Consider the following 15,819-nt stretch of genomic DNA (forward strand, 5'->3'; position numbering starts at 1 on the left):
CACACACACACCATCACACACACACCATCACACACACACCATCACACACACACCATCACACACACACATCACACATCACACACACACCATCACACACACACCATCACACACACACCATCACACACACCATCACACACACCATCACACACACCATCACACACACACCATCACACACACCAACACACACCATCACACCATCACACACACACCATCACACACACCATCACTCACACCATCACTCACACACACACCCTCACACACACCATCACACCCACCATCACACACACCACCACTCACTCACACACACACCATCACTCTCACACACACACCATCACTCACCCACACACACCATCACACACACACACACTCACCATCACACACACACACACACCATCACTCACCCACACACACCATCACTCACCCACACACACCATCACTCACCCACACACACCATCACTCACCCACACACACCATCACTCACCCACACACACCATCACTCACCCCCACACACCATCACTCACCCCCACACACCATCACTCACCCCCACACACACCATCACTCACCCCCACACACACCATCACTCACCCACACACACACCATCACTCACACACACACACACCATCACACACACCCACACACACCATCACACACTCACACACCATCACATCTTCTCACCCACACCTACTTCAATCCGACACTGATGCACAGAGACCGAGAAACAAGCACTAGTTATTTCTTCAGGTCGATTTGGTTTCAGTTATAAAAATAAAAAAATCACGGTTTTCGGGGGGGGATTTTTTTTCTACTTTGAACCATTTTAAATTGGTTGAATGCTGTAACATCGCAGAATACAACAATGAATAAAAGTCCCCATGATGGTAGTGACTGTAATAAAAGTCCCCATGATGGTAGTGACTGTAATAAAAGTCCCCATGATGGTAGTGACTGTAATAAAAGTCCCCATGATGGTAGTGACTGTAATAAAAGTCCCCATGATGGTAGTGACTGTAATAAAAGTCCCCATGATGGTAGTGACTGTAATAAAAGTCCCCATGATGGTAGTGACTGTAATAAAAGTCCCCATGATGGTAGTGACTGTAATAAAAGTCCCCATGATGGTGGTGACTGTAATAAAAGTCCCCATGATGGTGGTGACTGTAATAAAAGTCCCCATGATGGTGGTGACTGTAATAAAAGTCCCCATGATGGTGGTGACTGTAATAAAAGTCCCCATGATGGTGGTGACTGTAATAAAAGTCCCCATGATGGTGGTGACTGTAATAAAAGTCCCCATGATGGTGGTGACTGTAATAAAAGTCCCCATGATGGTGGTGACTGTAATAAAAGTCCCCATGATGGTGGTGACTGTGATGATGGTGGTGACTGTAATAAAAGTCCCCATGATGGTGGTGACTGTAATAAAAGTCCCCATGATGGTGGTGACTGTAATAAAAGTCCCCATGATGGTGGTGACTGTAATAAAAGTCCCCATGATGGTGGTGACTGTAATAAAAGTCCCCATGATGGTGGTGACTGTAATAAAAGTCCCCATGATGGTGGTGACTGTAATAAAAGTCCCCATGATGGTGGTGACTGTAATAAAAGTCCCCATGATGGTGGTGACTGTAATAAAAGTCCCCATGATGGTGGTGACTGTAATAAAAGTCCCCATGATGGTGGTGACTGTAATAAAAGTCCCCATGATGGTGGTGACTGTAATAAAAGTCCCCATGATGGTGGTGACTGTAATAAAAGTCCCCATGATGGTGGTGACTGTAATAAAATTCCCCATGATGGTGGTGACTCTAATAAATGTCCCATGATGGTGGTGACTGTAATAAAAGTCCCCATGATGGTGGTGACTGTAATAAAAGTCCCCATGATGGTGGTGACTGTAATAAAAGTCCCCATGATGGTAGTGACTGTAATAAAAGTCCCCATGATGGTGGTGACTGTTATAAAATTCCCCATGATGGTAGTGACTCTAATAAATGTCCCATGATGGTAGTGACTCTAATAAAAGTCCCCATGATGGTGGTGACTGTAATAAAAGTCCCCATGATGGTGGTGACTGTAATAAAAGTCCCCATGATGGTGGTGACTCTAATAAATGTCCCATGATGGTAGTGACTGTAATAAAATTCCCCATGATGGTAGTGACTCTAATAAATGTCCCATGATGGTGGTGACTGTAATAAAAGTCCCCATGATGGTGGTGACTGTAATAAAAGTCCCCATGATGGTGGTGACTGTAATAAAAGTCCCCATGATGGTGGTGACTGTAATAAAAGTCCCCATGATGGTGGTGACTGTAATAAAATTCCCCATGATGGTAGTGACTCTAATAAATGTCCCATGATGGTAGTGACTGTAATAAAAGTCCCCATGATGGTGGTGACTGTAATAAAAGTCCCCATGATGGTAGTGACTGTAATAAAAGTCCCCATGATGGTAGTGACTCTAATAAATGTCCCATGATGGTAGTGACTGTAATAAAATTCCCCATGATGGTAGTGACTCTAATAAATGTCCCATGATGGTAGTGACTCTAATAAATGTCCCATGATGGTGGTGACTGTAATAAATGTCCCATGATGGTAGTGACTCTAATAAATGTCCCATGATGGTAGTGACTCTAATAAATGTCCCATGATGGTGGTGACTGTAATAAATGTCCCATGATGGTAGTGATTGTACATTACTGCTGATCACTTATTAACCATTATTCACATTCATTTACTTTAATAAAATATTTCAGTGTTGTGTTTATTACATTCGTTTTATATGATGACTTTATTATTTCACTCCAAGTCATCTCATTTCTATAGAGCTGCTGTCTGACAACACACTATTTTAGTAGTTCTTCAAAGTAAATAAGGCATACTACTATGACTGCTGAATGCCAACTATCAATCACTTAGATCATGTATATTCAAGTGGAGATTCCTGGCAAAGAAACTGCTCTCTATCCCTCTGGATCGCCTGTCTTCTCTCCGTGTTCTCCCCACACAGACCAGACAAGTAGGCGCACAATGCATTATGGTCATTGTAGTTAATCAACATTTTGTTGTGCCCTGAACTATGTAGAATATTGGCATGTTGGAAACAACTCCCTACTTCATGGCACAGTTTGGGCTTGATCTGATTTGTCTCTAGAGAAACTGCGCATGAGAAACACAAACAAAATATAATTGAACCGACATTGGTCAATTAGTTTGAATCACTGAACACCCATTATAAACATATATACAGTGGGGCAAAAAAGTATTTAGTCAGCCACCAATTGTGCAAGTACTCCCACTTAAAAAGATGAGAGGCCTGTAATTTTCGTCATAGGTACACTTCAACTATAATTGCTCCCACAGTTGATTTCTTCAAACCAAGCTGCTTACCTATTGCAGATTCAGTCTTCCCAGCCTGGTGCAGGTCTACAATTTTGTTTCTGGTGTCCTTTGACAGCTCTTTGGTCTTGGCCATAGTGGAGTTTGGAGTGTGACTGTTTGAGGTTGTGGACAGGTGTCTTTTATACTGATAACAAGTTCAAACAGTTGCCATTAATACAGGTAACGAGTGGAGGACAGAGGAGCCTCTTAAAGAAGAAGTTACAGGTCTGTGAGAGCCAGAAATCTTGCTTGTTTGTAGGTGACCAAATACTTATTTTCCACCATAATTTGCAAATAAATTCATTAAAAATCCTACAATGTGATTTTCTGGATTTTTTTTTTTCTTTTTCTCCTAATTCTGTCTGTCATAGTTGAAGTGTACCTATGATGAAAATTACAGGCCTCTCTCATCTTTTTTAAGTGGGAGAACTTGCACAATTGGTGTCTGACTTAATACTTTATTTGCCCCACTGTACATGGATGTCTGAACTTCTTCTTGTTACTCGAATTACAATATTTGTAGCTACTTTTATTAAACTTAAAATAAATGGTTTCAACGGTATTGACTACTGAAAAGCCCTCCTGTGGCTCTTCAAATAGCCCCCGGTATAAAGGTGTACTGTACATTCGGAAAGTATTCAGACCCCTTGACTTTTTCTTCATCTTTGTTACGATACAGACTTATTCCAGAATTTATTAAATTGCCCCCCCCCCCCCACACACACACACACACACAATCTACACCTAACACCCATAATGACAAAGCAAAAACAGTTGTTTTTTTAGATAATGTTGCAAATGTATTAATGATTGAAAACGGATCACATTTTACATATGTCTTCAGACAGTTTACTCAGTACTTTGAAGCACCTTTGGCAGTGATTACAGCCTCAAGTCTTCTTGGGTAAGACGCTACAGATGGGAGACCTCAGACGTGACGCTTGGCATTCAGGCCAAAGAGTTCTATCTTTGGTTTTTATCAGAACCAGAAAAATCTTGTTTCTCGTGTTCCGGGAGTCTTTTAGGTGCCTTTTGGCAAACTCCAAGCGGGCTGTCATGTGCTTTTTACTGAGGACTGGCTTCCATCTGGCCACTCTACCATAAAGGCCTGATTTGGTGGAGTGCTACAGAGATGGGAGAACCTTCCAGAAGGACAGCCATCTCCACAGAGGAAATCTGGAGCTCTGTCAGTGACCATTGGGTTCTTGTTCACCTCCCTGACCAAGGCCCTTCTCTCCTGGCTGGGCGGCCAGGTCTAGGAAGAGTCTTGGTGGTTCCAAACTTCTTCCATTTAAGACTGATGGAGGCCACTGTGTTCTTGGGGACCTGCAACGCTGCAGACATTTTTGTTTGTTTGTTCCTTTCCCCAGATCTGTGCCTCGACACAATCCTGTCTCGGAGCGCTAGGGACAATTCTTTTGACCTCATGGCTTGGTTTTAACTCTGACACGCACTGTCAACTGTGGGACCTTTTATATAGACAGATGTGTGCCTTTCCAAATCATGTCCAATCAATTGAATTTACCACAGGTGGACTCCAATCAAGTTGTAGAAAACATCTCAAGGATGATCAATGGAAACAGGATGCACCTGAGCTCAATTTCGAGTCTCATAACAAAAGGTCTGAATACTTCTGTAAATGTATAAATTAGCAAAAAGTTCTAAACCTTTTTTTGCTTTGTCATTATGGGGCATTGTGACGTCATTATGGGGCATTGTGTGTGTTTTGAGCGGGGAAAAAAAGAGAGAAAATAATTAAATACATTTTAGGATAAGGCTGTAGCGTAACAAAATGTGAAAGGGTCTGAGCACTTTCCTAATTCACGGTGTACCTCCCAAGCCTAATTGTCACATGAATAAAGAACAGTCCTGTTCTTTCTATTTATGTGCTGGCCTGCATCCTTTTCCATTATCCAGTCATTTCAATGAAGCCGATACTGTTCATATTGAACATGAGGTTGTTTTGGGCAGTGACTTGACTGGCTACGTTACTTCCTCATCTCTCTCTCGCTCTCTCTGACTTGTCCTCAGTGGTGTAATATGAGACTGGGTCGAGGTCTTTGTGTGGGGAGGTGACTCAGACAAGGCCTCTTACCTCATGCATTAGGTGTTCATCATATCAGTACCAACGCTGATTTTCATCCAGGTTTGCTCCCCTTTTCAGTACCCACGTTTTGACTGCTAGGGGTCAGGAGGTCAACGCCTCTTAGAGACATGAGTGATTTTAGTCCTCTTGTTTTTTTGCTACACCCATCCACCTATAATTAGTTTTTCTAATTTTGAACCCATTGTCAACTAATAGTTTAGAATAATGGTTAGACTTGGACTGTTGTTTTTAACAAGGCTGTGTAATTGAATTAGCATCGTGGATGGTCTAGACGTGTGCTGCTGTGTGAATGTTTTGTTTCAGAGCGAGCGAAAAGGTTTTTAAGACAACCTAGCTCATTTGTCAGGTTGATAGGGGGTTTGAGGGCCAGTCATATGTGACCTTGGTGTTGCGTCATCACAATATCTGCTTCATCACCATGGTTACACAGTATGGGGTCATGCAAGGTCGAGCTTAGCTTTTTAAAGTGCCTATAGATTGGTCTGGTTACATGCTAGCCTGTGTGTGTGTGTGTGTGTGTGTGTGTGTGTGTGTGTGTGTGTTAAGGGCCCAAGGCTGGGTTTCTACTAAGCTAACATGGAGTTTTTTTTAGAAGGCCATTCCAAGGATAATTTGATTAAGAATTTTAAGACCTCGAAGTATGTATCTATAAAACATTTTTTTTTTAAAGATATATATTAATATAATGCAATGTGTTTTTATGGGCCACAATACCCCATAATTAATATATATTATTATTCATTAACGGAACAACAGATAGTAAAATATTTTAATAAAAAAGGAAGTTTGTTTTTACACGTCTGTCCTTTAAAAATGATAAAGTTCAGGACGGCGCATTCAGAAACTATTCAGACCCCTTGACTTTTTCCACATTTGGCTACATTACAACCTTGTTCTAAAATTGATTTAAATGAACAAAACAGCATCAAAACAGGTTTTTACGTATTTTTTTTGAATGTATTAAAAACACAAAACTGAAATATCACATTTACACAATACCCCATAATGACATCACAATACCCCATAATGACATCACAATACCCCATAATGACATCACAATACCCCATAATGACATCACAATACCCCATAATGACATCACAATACCCCATAATGACATCACAATACCCCATAATGACAGTGAAAACAGTTTATTTAAAAAAAATCACTTTTACATCAGTATTCAGACCCTTTACTCAGTACTTTGTTTTGGCAGCGATTACAGCCTTGACTCAACTCTTCTTGGGTATGACGCTACAAGCTTGGAACACCTGTATTTGGGGAGTTTCTCCCATTTCTTCTCTGCAGATCCTCTCAGGCTCTGACAGGATGGATGTGGAGCGTCGCTGCGCCGCTATCTTCAGGTCTCCAGAGATGTTCAAACGGGTTCAAGTCCGGGCTCTGGCTGGGTCACTCACGGACATTCAGAGACTTGTCCCAAAGCCACTCCTGCCTTGTCTTGGCTGTGTGCTTAGGGTTGTTATCCTGTTGGAAGGTGAACCTTCGCCTCAGTCTGAGGTCCTGAGTGCTGTGTAGCAAGTTTTCATTAAAGATCTCTATGTACTTTGCTCTGTTCATCTTTCCCTCGTTCCTGACTAGTCTCCCAGTCCCTGCTGCTGGAAAAACATCCCCACAGCATGTGCTTCCACCACCACGCTTCACCATAGGGATGGTGCCAAGTTTCTTCTAGATGTGACGCTTGACATTCAGGCCAAGGAGTTCAATCTTGGTTTCATCAGACTAGAGAATCTGGTTTCTCATGGTCTGAGAGTCATCCAAGCGGGCTGTCATGTGCCTTTTTACTGAGTTGCTTCGGTCTGGCCACTCTACCATAAAGGCCTGCTTGGTGGAGTGCTGCAGAGATGGTCGTCTTCCTAGAAGGTTCTCCCATCTCCCCAGAGGAACTCTGGAGCTTGGGTTCTTGGTCACCTCCCTGACCAAGGTCTTTCCTCCCCGTTTGGCCAGGCGGCCAGCTCTAGGAGAGTCTTAGTGGTTCCAAACTTCTTCCGTTTAAGAATGATAAAGGCCACTGTGTTCTTGGACCTTCAATTCTGCAGAAATATTTTGGTACCCTTCCACAGATCTGTGCCACGACATAATCATGTCTCGGAACGCTACGGACAATTCCTTCGCTTGGTTTTTGCTCTGACATGCACTGTCAACTGTGGGACCTTTTATATAGACAGGTGTGTGCCTTTCCAAATCATGTCCAATCAATTGTATTTACAACAGGTGGACTCCAAGTTGTAGAAACATCTCAGAGGACGATTAATGGAAACAGGATGCACTTGAGCTCAATTTCGAGTCTTGTAGCAAAGGGTCTGAATACTTATGTAAATATATTTATATATATATTTTTGCAAAACAATTTTAAAATCCTGCTTTCGCTTTGTCATTATGGAGTATTGTGATGTCATTGTGGGGTCTTGTGATGTCATTGTGGGGTCTTGTGATGTCATTGTGGGGTCTTGTGATGTCATTGTGGGGTCTTGTGATGTCATTGTGGGGTCTTGTGTGTAGATTGATGAGGAATGTGTTTTATTTCATCCCTTTCAGAATACGGCTGTGATGTAACAACAAGAAGTCGTCTGGGTCTGAATTCTTTCAGAATGCTGTGTGTGTGTGTGTGTGTGTGTGTGTGTGTGTGTGTGTGTGTGTGTGTGTGTGTGTGTGTGTGTGTGTGTATTTTAAAATATATATTTTTTATGGGTACTAAAGTACTTCCATGTAAACTGGTACCGGGCTACCTTCAGACGAGTTTTGAGGTTTGTGTTCATCCTCAAGGAAAACAACCATCAAGTACATGTTTGTGAAAGTGTTTCACAGTAAGGTCTACAGCTGTTGTTGTATTTGACGCATGTGACAAGTACAATTTATTATTATTTTTGTAGATTTTTCACTTTTTTAAAACATTTTATGTTGGGTTTATATTGTGTGGCCACAACTGTTGGGACAGAAGTTGCCTGAAGTCGTTACTGTGGATCTGCCAAGTCCTCGAGCTTGAACAGACAGATTATTTTGTATTTTTTTATTGGTCATTTTGTTGACTAGCGACTCTTTGGTCTCCATGGAACCCTGTTATTCCAACTGACTTGGGCTTATATCTACTGCGTTGCCTTAGGCTAGTTGACCACCTCCTCTCTCCAGCTCTGCTCTGGAATGCGAACCGGATGCAGGACGTTTCAATACCCGCTGTCAGCACAGCCAGATCCCATTCCTCAAAAAAAATGAAGCTTTTCCCATGTTTACGATCGTTAGATAGCGGCTGTGTCCGTTGTCCGTTATCGTAATTGGGCTGGGGAAAGGCTGGGACATCTCAGCTACAGATGGGAGGCCTCCGCTTCGAGTGGGACTTGGACAAGGTGTGTGTGTGTGTGTGTGTGTGTGTGGGGAGGGAGAAGAAGTGTATAGGGGTTGCGAGTGAGTTTGTTTTCCGAAACACTTCCTTGCCAAAACAAACAGCAGGACAAAAGCTCTGGAGTGTGAGAGCGGAGTGTCGGACGGGAATAGGACTTGAAGGGGAGAGGAGAGAGTGCGGGGGGAGGGGAATAGAGGACACGGGGGGGGGGGGGTAGAAGATGGGAGGAGGGGTTTCTTCAGGGGTGAACAGGATCAACACTCCATTGTTCACCCAGCCCCACTCTAGCAGTAAGACAATGGAGACAGAAAGAGAGCGCTCTCAGCAAAGTGACTGTATATACAGTGCCAGTCAAAAAAAGTTTGGACACACCTACTCATTCAAGGGTTTTTCTTTATTTTCACTATTTTCTATGTTGTAGAAAGAAACTATGAAGTAACACATATGGAATGATGTAGTAACTAGAAACGTGTTAAACAAATCAAAATAGATTTTTAGATTCTTCAAAGTAGCCACCCTTTGCCTTGACACTTTTGCACACTCTTGGCATTCTCTCAACCAGCTTCACCTGGAATGATTTTCCAACAGTCTTGAAGAAGTTATCATATGCTGAGCACTTGTTGGCAGCTTTTCCTTCACTGTGCTCTCCAACTCATCCAAAACAGTCTCAATTGGGTTGAGGTCGGGTGATTGTGGAGGCCATGTCATCTGATGCAGCACTCCATCACTCTCCTTCTTAGTCAAATAGCCTTTACACAGCCTGGAGGTGTGTTGGGTCATTGTCCTGTTGAAAACCAAATGATACTCCCATGAAGCGCAAACCAAATAGCATTGCGTATCAATGTCAAATGCTGTGGTATCCCTGCTGGTTAAGTTTGCCTTGAATTCTAAATAAACTGCAGACTATGTCACCAGGAAAGCACACCTACACCATTACACCTACTCCATGCTTCACAGTGGGAACCACACATGCAGAGATCATCCATTGACCTTGTGTGTTTGGGGTCATTGTCCTGTTGAAAAACAAATGATAATCCCACTAAGCGCAAACCAGATGGGATGGTGTTTTACTGCAGAATGCTAGATAAATTCTAAATAAATCACAGACAGTGTCACCAGCACAGCACCATAATACCACCTCCTCCATGCTTCATGTGGGAACCGCACGTGGAGAGATCATCCATTCACCTACTCTGCGTCTCACAAAGACATGATGGTTAGATCCAAATATCTCAAATTTGGACTCCTCAGACCAAAGGACAGATTTCCACCGGTCTAATGTCCATTGCTCGTGTTTCTTGGTCCAAGCCAGTCTCTTCTTCTTATTGGTGTCCTTTAGTAGTGGTTTCTTTGCTGCAATTCAACCATGAAAGCCCGATTCACGCTGTCTTCTCTGAACAGTTGATGTTGATGTCTGTTACTTGAACTTTCAATTATTTATTTGGGCTGCAATCTGAGGTGCAGGTAACTCTAATGAACTTATCCTCTGCAGCAGAGGTAACTCTGTGTCTTCCTTTCCTGTGGTGGTTCTATGAGAGCCAGTTTCATCATAGAGCTTGATGGTTTTTGCGACTGCACTTGAAGAAACTTTCAAAAGTACTTGAAATTTTCCGATTGACTGACCTTCCTGTCTTAAAGTAATGATGGGATGTCGTTTCTCTTTGCTTATTTGAGCTGATCTTGACATAATGTTGATGTATCCCTATTTGGTGAAAGACCATCTTCTGTATTCCACTCCTACCTTGTCACAACACAACTGATTGGCAAACGCATTAAGAAGGAAATAAATTCCACAAATTAACTTTTTTTATTTTTTTAGAAGGCACACCTGCTAATTGAAATGAATTCCAGGTTACCTCATGAAGCTGGTTGAGAGAATGCCATGAGTGTGCAAAGCTCTCAAGGCAAAGGGTGGCTACTTTGAAGAATCTCAAATATAACATATATTTAGATTAACACTTTAATTGTTTGTGGGTTACTACATGATTCCATATGTTATTTCGTAGTTTTGATGTCTAAACTATTATTCCACAGTATAGACAATTGTAAAAATAAAGAAAAACCCTGGAATGAGTAGGTGTGTTAACTTTTGACTGTTAACGTTGCTGTATATGCACTACTGTTCAAAAGTTTGGGGTCATTAAGAAATGTCCTTGTTTTTGAAAGAAAAGCACTTTTTTTTGGTCCATTTTTAAAATAACATCAAATCGATCAGAAATACAGTGTAGACATTGTTAATGTTGTAAATTACTATTGTAGCTGGAAACTACAGATTTAAAAAAATTGAATATCTACATAAGAGTACAGAGGTCCATTATCAGCAACCATCACTCCTGTGTTCCAATGGCACGTTGTGTTAGCTCGTCCAAGTTTACCATCAAGCGCTGCAAAGAAAAAGCCATATCTCAGACTGGCCAATAAGAAGAAAAGATTAAGATTGTCAATAGAACACAGACACTGGACAGAGGAACTCTAGAAGGCCAGCATCCTGGAGTTGCCTCTTCCCTGTTGACGTTGAGACTGGTGTTATGAAGGTACTACTTAATGAAGCTGCCAGTTGAGGACTTGTGAGGCGCCTGTTTCTCAAACTAGACACACTAATTGTTCTCTGGCTCAGTTGTGCACCGGGGCCTCCCACTCCTCTTTCTATTCTGGTTAGAGCCAGTTTGTGCTGTTCTGTGAAGGGAGTAGTACACAGCTTTGTACAAGATCTTCAGTTTCTTGGCAATTTCTCAAAGTCCTTTGTTTCTGGCCATTTTTGGGCCTGTAATTGAACCCACAAATGCTGATGCTCCAGATACTCAACTAGTCTAAAGGAGGACAGTTGTATTGCTTCTTTAATCAGTACAACAGTTTTCAGCTGTGCTAACAGGGTTTTATAATGATTATTTAGACTATTAAAATGATGAACTTGGATTAGCTAACACTAAGTGCCATTGGAACACAGGAGTGATGGTTGCTGATAATAGGCCTCTGTACGCCTATGTAGATATTCCATAAAAAATCTGCCGTTTTTCCACCTACAATAGTCATTTACAACATTTTAACAATGTCTACACTGTATTTCTGATCAATTTGATGTTACTTTAATGGACAAAAAAATGTTATTTTAATAAAATAAAAGTGACCCCAAACTTTTGAACGGTAGTGTATTTCGGCAGGAGATACTCCCAATAGCCATTGTATGGTCTCACACTCATTTGCATAGCTATTGTATGGACATGTTCACGCTTTCCTGGTTACTGTATACACACAGTGTACTACACATTCTCATATAGGCTACCCCTAGTGCCGTCAGCTACTGGGTGAATCACAAGACACACACACACACACACACACACACACACACACACACACACACACACAGGATTGTGGGTTCCGCTGGAATGTTGGCGTCCATTTTAGTTGAGCATGTGAAACTGTTATTTTTGGTGAGCATAATGAAACTTTTTATCAGTGGTGTAAAAGTACTTAAAAGTACTTGAAAGTACTACTTAAATAGTTTTTTTTTGGGGGGGGGGTGTCTGTACTTTACCTTACTATTTATATTTTTGACAACTTTTACTTCACTACGTTCCTAAAGAAAATGAATGTGGTTTCTACTCGATACGTTTTCCCCTGACACCCAAAGGTACTCATTACATTTTGAATGCTTAGCAGGACAGAGAAATGGTCGACCTCACGCATGTATCAACCGGAAGGTTGCGAGTTCATACCCCCGAGCTGACAAGGTACAAATCTGTCATTCTGCCCCTGAACAGGCAGTTAACCCACTGTTCCCAGGCTGTCGTTGAAAATAAGAATTTGTTCTTAACTGACTTGCCTGGTTAAATAAAGGTAAAATAAATTAAAAAAATGTCTGAGTGTTGGGAGTGTGCCCCTGGCTAGCCATACAAATAAACATTTATCTAGACCACGTGCTGTCTGGTTTACTTAATTTAAGGAATTTGAAAGGATTTTTAGTTTTGATACTGAAATATATTTTAGAAATTACATTTTACTTTTGATATTTAAGTGTATTTAAAACCTAATACTTTTCTAATTTTACTCAAGTAGGATTTTACTGGGAGACATGTCTGTGCGAAAAGGAGACACAAATGCCGGAGAGAGGAAAAGGGAGAGGACTTGGATGAGAGTAGGATAGAGGGAGGGAGAATGTTGAGAGACAGTTGACCGGGGCTTCCGTCCGTCCATCCATCCATCCATCCATCCATCCATCCATTCAGCAAGGTGCTGCAGCTGTGAAGGAGACTATTCAGCCTATATTCAGAAAAGCCCAGATTGTGTCTGTACTCTCAAATGGACACTCGGCCTTGGTGGAGTCCTGTCTGCCAGGATCTGTCAGTGGAATCTCAGTTTGCGTCTCTGAGCTCTCTTATTCATGTTTGGCCAATGCTTTGAAAAGGGCTCGGTTTCTCCCGACTCTGGTTCAGATGCATTCATATTGCTGATGAAGAATCCAAAATATCAAACTTTGTCTGCTGGCGATGCCCAAGAACTGTGTGCGTGTGTTGCTGCTGCGTGTGTTGCTGCTGCGTGTGTTGCTGCTGCGTGTGTTGCTGCTGCGTGTGTTGCTGCTGCGTGTGTTGCTGCTGCGTGTGTTGCTGCTGCGTGTGTGGCGTGCTGCTGCGTGCGTTGCTGCTGCGTGTGTGTTGCTGCTGTGTGTGTGTGTTGCTGCTGCGTGTGTGTGTTGCTGCTGCGTGTGTGTGTGTGTTGCTGCTGCGTGTGTGTGGCTGTGTGCTGGTCTGACAAGCCATCTCTTGTCAGTGTCATTGATGTGTGATTGGTCCTTTTTTGTTTCTCATGGCAATATTATTGACTGTGATTGGTTGCCGTTGTCGAATATACCAGTGTTATTGACTGATTGGTTGTCGAATATACCAGTGTTATTGACTGTGATTGGTTGTCGAATATACCAGTGTTATTGACCGTGATTGGTCCTTCTTGTTTCAGACCTTTCTAAGAACCGTTTGTGCGAGCTGCCAGAGGAGCTGTGCCAGTTCATCTCCTTGGAGACGCTCAGCTTGTACCACAACTGTGTTCGCTCCCTCACCCCCGACCTCTGTCACCTACAGGCTCTCACCTACCTCAACCTCAGGTAACATCTCTTTCCCTTGCACTTCTTCAGTTGCCTGCGCGTCCGTGTATCGCTGTTCATAATTGTTCTGTCTGTGTGTGTGTGTGTGTGTGTGTGTGTGTGTCCCTGCAGCCGTAACCTCCTCTCCAGCCTGCCCCCCTCGATGTGTCAGCTCCCCCTCCTGAGAGTCCTGATCGTCAGCAACAACAAGCTGTCGGCCCTGCCCTCCTCCATACATACCCTCACTCACCTCCGACAGCTGGTACGTAGCAATACACACCCGCTGCCCTCGGGTTACCCACTGACCCACTGCCCTCAGGTTACCCACTGACCCACTGCCCTCAGGTTACCCACTGCCCTCAGGTTGCCCTCAGGTTACCCACTGCCTCAGGTTACCCACTGCCCTCAGGTTACCCACTGACCCACTGCCTCAGGTTACCCACTGCCCTCAGGTTGCCCACTGCCCTCAGGTTACCCACTGCCTCAGGTTACCCACTGCCCTCAGGTTGCCCACTGACCCACTGCCTCAGGTTACCCACTGACCCACTGCCCTCAGGTTACCCACTGACCCACTGCCCTCAGGTTACCCACTGCCCTCAGGTTGCCCTCAGGTTGCCCACTGCCCTCAGGTTGCCCTCAGGTTGCCCACTGCCCTCAGGTTACCCACTGCCCTCAGGTTGCCCACTGACCCACTGCCTCAGGTTACCCACTGACCCACTGCCTCAGGTTACCCACTGACCCAGGTTGCCCTCAGGTTACCCACTGACCCACTGCCCTCAGGTTGCCCACTGCCCTCAGGTTGCCCACTGCCCTCAGGTTGCCCACTGCCCTCAGGTTGCCCTCAGGTTGCCCACTGACCCACTGCCCTCAGGTTGCCCACTGACCCACTGCCCTCAGGTTACCCACTGACCCACTGCCCTCAGGTTGCCCACTGCCCTCAGGTTGCCCTCAGGTTGCCCACTACCCTCAGGTTGCCCTCAGGTTGACCACTGCCCTCAGGTTGCCCACTGCCCTCAGGTTGCCCACTGCCCTCAGGTTGCCCACTGCCCTCAGGTTGCCCTCAGGTTACCCACTGCCCTCAGGTTGCCCACTGCCCTCAGGTTGACCACTGCCCTCAGGTTGACCACTGCCCTCAGGTTGCCCACTGCCCTCAGGTTGACCACTGCCCTCAGGTTGCCCACTGCCCTCAGGTTGACCACTGCCCTCAGGTTGCCCACTGCCCTCAGGTTGCCCACTGCCCTCAGGTTGCCCACTGCCCTCAGGTTGACCACTGCCCTCAGGTTGCCCACTGCCCTCAGGTTACCCACTGCCCTCAGGTTGCCCACTGCCCTCAGGTTACCCACTGTCCCTCAGGTCTCTGTTTTCCCTCAGGTTGCCCACTGTCTCTCTCTCTCTCTCTGTTTTCTCTAGGTAACTGTCACTGTCTCTCTCTCTCTCTCTCTCTCTGTTTTCTCTAGGTAACTGTCACTGTCTCTCTCTCTCTCTCTCTGTTTTCTCTAGGTAACTGTCACTGTCTCTCTCTCTGTTTTCTCTAGGTAACTGTCACTGTCTCTCTCTCTCTCTTTTCTCTAGGTAACTGTCACTGTCTCTCTCTCTCTGTTTTCTCTAGGTATCTGTCACTGTCTCTCTGTTTTCTCTAGGTATCTGTCACTGTCTCTCTCTCTCTGTCCTGTTGTCCATCTTTCCTCTCTTTGCCCTCACTGGCTGGCTCACAGTCCTGTCTGTCTCTCTCTTCATCTCACAAGTCCTGTCTTCCTCTCTCTCGCTGTCTACCCTCACTGGCTGGCTCACAGTCCTGTCTGTCCCCCCCCCGCCCCTCCACTCACCCACATTTCTAACGTACGGCATCTCCCCTCTGACCTATTGCCCCTCCCTCTCTTTACCTTCTCTCTCTCGT

At 44.1% G+C, this 15,819-nt stretch overlaps 1 protein-coding gene across 1 annotated transcript in view; it reads left to right on the forward strand.

Moving 5' to 3' along the window:
- The window catches only part of lrch4 (leucine-rich repeats and calponin homology (CH) domain containing 4), a 64,502-nt gene that overhangs the window by 23,291 nt on the left and 25,392 nt on the right, over nt 1-15,819 (forward strand). Inside the window, 2 exon segments of the mRNA XM_064940788.1 lie at nt 13,799-13,943; nt 14,055-14,184. Coding sequence (XP_064796860.1) covers nt 13,799-13,943; nt 14,055-14,184 — 275 coding nt within the window.

The sequence above is a fragment of the Oncorhynchus masou genome, chromosome 27 (genome assembly GCF_036934945.1).
Source record: "Oncorhynchus masou masou isolate Uvic2021 chromosome 27, UVic_Omas_1.1, whole genome shotgun sequence".
NCBI lineage: Eukaryota > Metazoa > Chordata > Actinopteri > Salmoniformes > Salmonidae > Oncorhynchus > Oncorhynchus masou.